General features: G+C 49.1%; 1 protein-coding gene across 1 annotated transcript in view; it reads left to right on the forward strand.

The window, feature by feature from the left end:
• Positions 1 to 590: 590 nt before the first annotated feature.
• The window catches only part of gfra2b (GDNF family receptor alpha 2b), a 49,354-nt gene continuing 40,098 nt past the window's right edge, over positions 591 to 9,846 (forward strand). Inside the window, exons 1-2 of the mRNA XM_024298925.2 lie at positions 591 to 1,147; positions 8,681 to 8,980. Of these exons, the coding sequence (XP_024154693.1) occupies positions 1,108 to 1,147; positions 8,681 to 8,980 (340 nt within the window). The 5' untranslated portion in view covers positions 591 to 1,107. The remainder of the gene's footprint in view (positions 1,148 to 8,680; positions 8,981 to 9,846) is intronic.

Genomic DNA, 9,846 nt, shown 5'->3' on the forward strand with positions numbered 1-9,846 from the left:
GGCAGACAGACAGACAGACAGACAGGCAGACAGACAGACAGGCAGACAGACAGACAGACAGACAGGCAGACAGGCAGACAGACAGACAGACATGCAGCTGAACTCATCAGTTCTGTTTACTTTCATTGAGGAAAGAAAATAAAAGTTTTCATGATTGTATTATAATATTCTGAGATCATAAAGTGAATTTTTAGCTTAAAATTTGATCAACTATTTTTATTTTAATTATTTAAACTCAAAAATTGTTTTCTATCATATTCTGGCGGCCTGAGAGGAGCAGAAATATATTTTCCCGCACATGCGCACAAACACAAAACGCTTTTTATGTGAAATGTTCGTTTTTCTTTAACTTCTTCCTGAGAGAAAACAAACAAACAAACGAATAACTTTATTTATGTCCAACATTCGGATCAAAGTTGATTTTTTTGAATAAACATTTTGAAACAATCCCGCGCGCTCTGTGAGCGCACGTGGCAGGTGTCGCGCGGGTCCGACCTCAGCTTCTGCGGCAGCGTGGGTGTGCGCGTGCCGTCACCCCGGGTCATCACGCGGAGTCAGCGCGCGTGCGTTCAGATCAAGAGAGAGAGAGAGAGAGCGCGCAGCCTCCTCCGGGTGTGGCACGCGCCTTCAGTGGGATTCGGTGGATGCTCAGAGGAGGACGGCGCGAGGAGCGCCCGCGTGCAGGTGTCTTCACAGGATTCTGACGCGGAGTCACGAGACCGCTGGAGCGGATTTACCGGGAGGCGCGCGTGCCATTACGCACCGGATCTGTCCGCGTGGGCTCGGTTCATGGGACTCACGGAGGCGCCGCGCGGCTGTGACTTCTGACAAGCGCGGGAAGAAGAGGAGGACGTCCGGACTCACACCTGAAAGTTGGCGGGAGGCGCGCGGCGCAGCATCTGGATATTTCCCGCGTTCATGGGTGGACTCTCCGGGACGCGCGCGCGGTGATGGGCAGCGGGTCGGTTCCGGTCTGAATGGGCTCGGCTCGGGGGTCCACGCTGTGCACGCGCACCATGACCGCGGAGTGAGTGAGAGACACCGATAAGACACAGAGAGAGAGAGAGAGCACTTCCGGACCCGTGCTCGATTCCAGCTGCGCGCGACATGATCCTGATCAACATCATCTCTCTCCTGCTGCTGCTGGGTGAGTACACGCGCGTGCACGGCTTTCAAACTCACAGGTGAGCGCAGACAGCCCCCCCCAACACGAAGTTGAGGCGCTGACGAGCACGCGCTCTCTAAGGAGTTGGAGATAAATCTGCTCCTCTTTAGTGCCGCTGATCAGCTGATCGTATCTCTGCAGGAACAACAGCTGATCTGATCGGATCAAAGCGGATCCTCGAGCTGCAGATGATTCAGCCTCGCTGGATTATCTTGTTGTGCTTGTTGGAGATCTGCATCAAAGTTACAGAAAGGTCAGAAACTCCCGCGGAGCCGCAGAGGAGCTGCGCTGCTCCTCAGTCTGCGGATCTCTCCTCCAGCAGGAGGCGCGTTTCTCTGGGAGCCTGAGGAGGTCCTGATGAAGCGCTGCTCCTCCTCTGCTGCATGTTCTCCCCTCAGAGGAGTCCGGGTCCTCCTCCGGTCTGGAGTCAGACCCGCAGACTCCAGCTCCTCATTTCAGTTCAAGAGACATTTGACGGCCGCAGACCTGGAGACCTGGAGACCTGGAGACCTGCAGACCTGGAGACCTGGAGACCTGGAGACCTGGAGACCTGCAGACCTGGAGACCTGGAGACCTGGAGACCTGCAGACCTGCAGGCCTGCAGACCTGCAGACCTGGAGACCTAGAGACCTGGAGACCTGGAGACCTAGAGACCTGCAGACCTGGAGACCTGGAGACCTGGAGACCTGCAGACCTGGAGACCTGGAGACCTGGAGACCCGGAGACCTGGAGACCTGCAGACCTGCACGTGTCACCCTTTGCTACCCGGGGCCAGGGGGCGGGGCCACAACAATGATGATGATGAAGGAGATTAATGCGACCTACACACCAGTCATGTGACACAGTAAAATCTGGTTCTTGATCGCTCCTTATGTTCACACTGAACGGTCACTTCACCATAGAAGCACATTCACTGTCTTTCTGTTGCAGCTCTATTCCGATATTCTCTGTAACATCAGTGTCATAGAATTCGATCCGGGGCATCTGCCTAGGCCGCCGCCTACTGGAGAGGACGCCAAATCTCGATGATTATAAATTCATGTTTTTTTTTTGTTTGTTTGTTTTTTACGGTTTGAGACAAAATTAATTTAATGCATAAACGAGAAAAGTAACAAAAAAACATAAATTAAATAACAAAAAAGTCGACATGATCCATAATGTTGCCCGGTGTGGATCCTGTCCTCACCTGTCTAAGCTAGGTGAGGAAGAGGAGGGGCGTGGTGATGGAGCTGTTAGCGCTTCTTTAAAACTTAAGGAGGAAAAAAAACGTCAAACCAGCTCTGAAGGAACGCCAAAGATCGTTTACTCTTTAACACTGGATTTGGTATTTGAGTTGTGTTACATGTGGTTCAGTGGTTAGTGTCTGAGCACAAAGATCCTCGGGTTAAATCACGTTCAGTAGGTCAACGTTTTAAACAATAATTCTAATTGTTATAATTTATTTCCTGCGTCCACGAACGAACTTCAATTATTACTTCCTTCTTCAGGATCAGTTTTCAAAGTCACTTCAGTGAATTAAAAGGGACGTAATTCACGCGTGAACATGAGAGGTTTGAACGCGGAATCCAAAACACTGATGCCATAAACCACATGTGTCAAACTCAAGGCCCGGGGGCCGGATCCGGCCCTCTGGGTGATTCTACCTGGCCCTCCAGATCATTTTATTTTATTGTTACTAATGACCCGATGTTATCTTGAGCTCATTTCTAACTTGTATCATTTTGACAAATATCTTTTTATGGAGAGTAAAATATTAAAGTTATTTAAGGTTTAAGTTGATTTATTCTGGAATAATATTCCTGCCTTTTTATTATTCATAATTATGTTAGAAAGTTACAGTTTTAAAGTTTTAAAAATGTAGTTTTAGAGTTCACTAAATGTTTATCCTGTTCGACCTCAGGTGTTTTGGATTTTGGCCCCTGTGAGGTTGAGTTTGACCCCCCTGCCATGAGGGGAGATCAGGACTGGAGTGTTAGTGTAGATGACCAAACAGGAAGTTCTTGTTGATCCGTTGGCCTGTTCAACCTGAACCAGAGCCAAAGGTCACATGACCACGGAGGAGTCTCTAGAACCGTAGTTCTGCTGTCAGAGACGCGTCGGTCAAAATTCCACCTTAAGTTTGACCAAGAACACAGTCGTGCACTAAACCGAGCAGAAGGGCGTTTGGACCTTTAGGACCGGTGATGTCATCGGTGACAGGAAGTGACCCCAGACCTTTGAACTGTGGCCACTCCTCGACTTTTTACACAATCAATGATCAATGTCATTCTAACAAGAAAACTGTTGTTCTTTATTTTTTTTTTTTAACTTGTCCTGTCCAACAGCTGAGCCAACAGATGTGGGCTGAGAGCTTCTTGTGTTGGGCATATTTTACTGTCACAACAGGGATTTATTGAGTATAAACCCCTGTTGTATTTAATGCTAAACTTTATTTATATTGATTATGTTTTATTTTATTTATTTATTTTTCTTTGTCGTTGGACCGGACGGAAAAAGGGAAGAGGGGGGGGGGGGATGGCAACAGAGGGAAGCAACATCATAAAACAACCAGGACTAAGTGATAAACTAGAATGGGCGGGGCCTGTCTACACACACACTCTATAGTTACACACAAAACTATTGTTCTTTACGTCAGTACTCACTGATGTCTCCTATCAGCACAAAACTGCTTTCTTCTAGAACTTTCTTCTAGATCTTTCTTCTAGAACTTTCTTCTGGATCAGGGGTGGACGAACTTTTTGACCTGCGGCCCACAAAGGGTTCTAAGATTTGACAATAAGGCTGAACTAGGAGCAGATTCATGGAGTTTTTCTGTAATCTCATCTCAAAAAAGAAAAAAATAACAGAATGTGGATAAAGAGATTCTTTCACTTTGATTAATAATTGATTGATATACTTTAGAGCATCACATTTGGAAGTTTTCACTTCAAAACTGTGTTTTTTCTTCTGATTTTATGGTTTCATTTCCTTAATGGAAAGATTCAAACTTACAGAAGTGCTGCGTTCATGTGCCGTTGGAAAACACACATCCGTAACTCTTCCAACACCACATGAATGCAGAAGAACTTCCTGCACAAACAGAGGTCATTGTATCTGTGGGTGGACACCAGAATTAGAAGGAAACTAAAACAATAAGGATCATCTTTAAATCTACTCCAGTTTGGCGGGACGTATTCAATGGTTTTAGGGATCTCTAAAATCGGTTCAGTTGCATAAATGGTTGAAGTTACAACCATTTAAAGAAGGTCAGCAGCTGAACCCCAACCTGATGTTCACACCAGACAGTTTAAAAGGTCTGTCTGGCTTTGACCCCCTACACCCCTCATGTATAAAAGGATGTGACACTGTTACGTCATCGTGAGGGGCGGGGCACCTGTCAAAACGAGTTTGATGGTTAGGATGTTCCTCATCTCTCTCGTTTGATTTAATCTGGTTTGAATACAGAAGCTGCAACATTCATTAAGTTTATGAAACTATCATCTTAATTGTCTTTATTTGTAGTTTAAAGATGATGGTTAAGATTGTCTTTACATCCAGTTTTCCAGATGACCCGTCGAGTAATGAGAAATAATAATCAGTGATTAGTCGAATATTAAAATAATCATTTTTGGCAGCATTTGTTACAATACGAAGAGACAGATTTGGTTAAAATAACTTGATTGATTTAGTTAAATGAAGCAGAGAAAACACGTTTTCTTTTTTCTCTCCTTTCATTTTCACCAAGAACGAGAGTTTCAGGACAAACAAAGTAAATGTGAGTTCAGACGTGCTCCCTAAACCGTCTGAGCTGTGAGCCTGACACCTCCCACCTCCCTCCTGCTCAGCAGCAGCTGCTCCCTCCCCCTCGTTGGCAGTGGGAGGTCCCTCACCTGTGAGGTGAGCCTGACAGGTGTGTGAAAACAGGGAAATGGGTTCAACAGCTGCTGCTGGTGCCTTCATGGACATCACGGTAGAAGCATCGCCGTGACTCATGAACAGACGCGTTCTAACACCGGTAGACATATCCAGTATCTGTTCTGTTTGGTTCTGGTTCTGATGGTTCTTCAGGAACGTGGTTCGAGCTCTGAGCGTTCCTGCTCCTCTCCATGACCGTGACCAGCTGGTTCTGTCACCTGACTGTGGCTCCTCCGGTCTGCTGGTGTTTCGGCGTCAGACCTCGTCACGCCAGGCGGGTGGAGACTAACACGTCCCGCCGGGGTCGTCATCCACCAGAGAAAATAATGACTTTGTGTCTCAGGAGAGAACCGGACTCTTTGAAAGGATCTATAGGAGCCGCGCGGATCAGCGCCTATCCAGCCTGAAATAATAAGTCGGCACTCGGAGGTCTTTGGGACACAATGAGGCTTTGTTCTGAGGAGCTTTACGTCAGGAGGAGTTTAAATTCTACTCCGGATTTAACGCAGACGGCTCAAACTGCAGGAATATAATCCCTCCTGCTAATTCCCATCAGAACTCCGGCGGCAGCGTTCCAGATCTGCTGCAGACTTTTCCCCAAACTTATTTGGATCTTTTATTAATGCAGTTACAGCCGACAGACGCATCAATCTGAGGCTGAACTTCATTCTAAGGTTCTATATTTTTGCTTTTGTTTGTGCTGAAAATAGAAATAATTCATATTTATTATTAAAAAGAAGAAGGTCATGAATGCAAATCCAAATTTCCCAAACACTAAAGACTATACGGCTCCTTGTAGGTTCTGAGTTCAAATGGCTCTTTTACTGTTAAAGGTCACTGACCCCTGAACTAGGGGTAGAGCGTCCGTCCTGAGACTGGGAGGTTGTGGGTTCAAATCCAGGCCGAGTTATCCCAAAGGTCATCACACCTTTTCAACATGACCGGCATTCTGCTCACCTGGTGGGACTTGAACTTAAAAACAGCAAAGACGTCAAAATGATTTATTTGAGCATTTCAGGAAACCTCAAGAACCAAAAATATCTGAAGTGTTTTGATGCATCAAATGTTTGTTTGGAAAGAACAGTAAAAACGTCAGGAGTGACCATCTTCACACCTACTGTACACAGGTGACCTACAGGTAGTAGTCGTAGACCGCTCAGTGAACCGTAGAGAAAATGTTCGTTTTTATCTATGGGTGTGCTGCGGGCGACAGGCCAATATGTAAGAAGTAGGGGAGACGCGGGCGTGTTGTATTCCACCCCCAATCCTGAACCAGGATCCTGTTAGTGACGCTCACGTGCACGCTCCTGACCCTTCAGGAACCGGACACCCCAAGAACCCACAGAACCCAACGGGTCATGTGACTAAAGCTTTAAACCCACATCCTGACTTGAGTTTCTGCCGCGGATGAACAGTGGTTTCTGGGATGTTTGGCGTTTGCGAGCGGTTCGGTGCGAGTGAACGGCCTCCGGGCTTCAGGATCCCTGCGACTGAGCGCCGCTGCAGCTGCTGGCAGCAGAAACAGGAGCGCTGCAGAGCAGAGTTCACATCTGCTGCTCCGCATCGATCGTTGTGGGGGTGCATGTTTGGATTTTGCCTGGAGTGCAGAGAGGAGCGGCGAGGCGGTTGGGTTCTCCAGGTGACGTGGTGTGGGATGCTTCACCTCTCAGGTTATCTGTTGCTATGAAACGTGCGCTCTCACAGAATCACCTGCAGGATCAGGAGGAAATCCTGCTGGAATCAAACGTTTGGGTCCGTCAGAGCAGCCTCGGTCCTCACACACTAATCGATTCGGTTAATTGGAGCGGCGTGTCTGTGGACGGATGGCGTCTGCCTGCAGCGGGGCGGTTCTGGCTGAGCTGTGGGCTTTAGCGGCGGTATCGGAGCGGGCAGAGCCGGCTTATCTGGTCCCTGGGCTGCTCGGTTAATTGGATTCCTGGATCGTGTCGTCGGCTCGGCCGTAATGAAAGCGGCTTAATTGCCCGTCAAAGGCCACCTTCAGACACGTTCTGCGTCCCACGCGGTGCCGGCTGTACCTGCAGCCCTGCTGTGGGTGGTGGAGCTGCTCGCTTCACCTGGAGATTCACCACCAGCAGAACAAGCAACTCACCTGAGGAGGACGGGAGACGAGCTTCAGTCTGGATCCTGAAGGTTTTCTTGTCTCATTTAAGATGACCCCGCCCACACCTGTGAGTGCAGGTGACCCCTCCCTGTCAGAGTGCACGTCAGCGTGCACGTCAGCATGCATGCCACAGTAGGGAAGGTTCACTTCTGGAAAAGCACTTTTTCTGACTTCTTTGAACGCTCGTTTGATGCGACACACTTAGCAAGTTAGAAGAAAGGGGCGGGGCAAAGGCGTTGTAACTCAGTGAAGGAATGAATAAACTTTATTTATGTAGCACTTTACGACTCCTTTTAGTGTACCTGTCAATCACACCCAAAAATAAGAAACATATAAAAACTAAGAACTGATTAAAAACAAAATTATGGGAAGATCAAAGTCACAGAATCAAAATGTTTTCACTCCCAGATCGTGAAATGTTGGCGTTTGGTTCAGGACCTTCTGCGTCACGTTTGGTTAAAGACCTTCTGCGTCACGTTTGGTTCAGGACCTTCTGTGTCTTTGGTTCAGGACCTTCTGCGTCTTTGGTTCAGGACCTTCTGCGTCACGTTTGGTTCAGGACCCTCTGTGTCGCTTTTTGACTTTTTTGTGTCCCCAGTTTGAGGTTTTTGGACCTGCTGGCTGTTTGTAAAATGAAGGGTCCACAACTCTGAGGACGCGGTACCGGATGTGGTACCAGATGCTGACTGATCATTGGGACACGTCCAGTACCGGTACTCTAACCTGGCACTAGACGCAAACTGGTACCAAGTTAGGATACCGGTGCGCTTCGTGTTGTGGTACTGGACCGGTTCTGGATCACAGCCCGGAGGTTGGGGACCCGTGATGGGGACCAGCACGACTAAAAACGCCAAAGTTGAGGAGACCCAAAACACCAAAAGTGATGCGGAGGGTCCTTAACCGTCAGTGTGTGACGAGTTGAGGACGAGAACTGATGAGTGAAGATCCGCTGTCAGAACTCCCCCTGCTGGTTACCTGCTGAACTGACACCTGCCTCAAACAGGAAGTCAAACCTCCATATTTGGAAGAGTCGAGGTTTGATGGGTGGAGTTTGACTTGCGTTCAGACCTGGGATGTGTTGACCCGTACGGGTTCTTTGGGTTTTTGGGTCGTCCGGTCCTTGGAGGCTCATTGAGGAGCAGGTGCATCTTAAGGTGAGGACAGGTGTGATCCACAGGTGTCTGTAGGACGTCCACACTAACGACACTCGGTCTCATTTCTAACAGTCAGGCTGCTGCGGAGAGCGTGCACGTGTCACCTGAACAGGACTAACGGGATCCTTGTTCAGTCTGCAGGCTTTGGGGGCGGAGTTTAAACATGATTGATCTGTAGGACACGCCTCCGTCTCTCCTCCTTCCTCCTTACTGACCCTTACTGTGGTTATAAAAACATTTGTTTCGTAAACGTCGTAAATGTAAATGTCGTAAATGTCCTCCATCTCTGTCCGGTTCTGGTTCTGGTTCTGGACACATTCCGACTGACTGCCGTCCTCCCTGCAGATGTGTGTGTCAGCGAGTCGGAGTTGGGCCCCCCCGGATGGAGGGAACCGCTGGACTGTGTCCGGGCCTCCGAGCTCTGCAACCAGAACAGCCAGTGCAGCTCCCGGTACCGGATCATGCGCCAGTGCCTGTCGGGCGGGGACAAGGAGCGCAGCGCCATGCTGGCGTCCCGGGAGTGCCAGGGGGCGCTAGAGGTGCTGCAGGAGTCGCCGCTGTACGACTGCCGCTGCAAGAGGGGCATGAAGAAGGAGCTGCAGTGTCTGCAGAACTTCTGGAGCATCCACATGGGCCTGACTGAAGGTAAGGGCGCCGCCGGGTCCGCCGCCGGGTCGGCCGAGCCGGGAACGCCTAAAATCTTCTGTCTGGTAGTGAAGCTGCTGCTCCTCAATACACAGCAGAGATACAGGAGCCAGGAGGGACAAAAAGGAGAAAACATCCCGAACACGACTGATGTTCTCAGGAAAACAAAACTCACTGAGAACATGTACATGAACAGGCCTGTGATTGACAGGTGAGCTGTCCAACGTGAACCCGCCTCCATCAGTGGATAGGCTCCAGCATCCTGGATAATGGAAAATGGATTTAAATGTATTTTCGTGCAAAGGTGTGTTTTAGTGTCACATCAGAGTCTGCAGGAGGTCATGTGACTCAGGTGTGCTCCAGGTGCGTTCAAGCACTGCAGCAGAAGGTTCAGCTCAGTTCTGGTTCCGTGTAGTTTTGTCTGGAGTCCATGTGATCCTGTGAACCCTCTGATCCTGATCCAGTGGTTCTCACACAGGTCACTTCAGGGTCAGTCGGGACGTTCTGGCCTCAGTTCTGTGTCTCCATGGTAACCGGTTCTGGAAGAATGCTGGGAGTGAGAGGCAGCAGAGCGAACATCGCTGCAAACTTTCCTGCTGGCCCTCCACACGTGCACACACACGTGCACAGGCACCACTGCCTGGCCTAGTTTGGGTGTGAGCCGCGGTGGCGCTCATTAAAGCCCGGCGCTTTGTTCTCGGATCCACAGAGGATGTCTCTGTGGTGTCACACACGCACACAGACACATGCACCCCCCCCCACACACACACATGCACACATGCACACAAACATCTCGTCTTGGACATCTGAAAACTGCATGGAGGAGCGTGGTGCATTCGGGTGTCTTCTAACTGCAGGATTTGTGT

This window comes from Oryzias melastigma, linkage group LG12 (assembly GCF_002922805.2).
Source record: "Oryzias melastigma strain HK-1 linkage group LG12, ASM292280v2, whole genome shotgun sequence".
Lineage (NCBI taxonomy): Eukaryota > Metazoa > Chordata > Actinopteri > Beloniformes > Adrianichthyidae > Oryzias > Oryzias melastigma.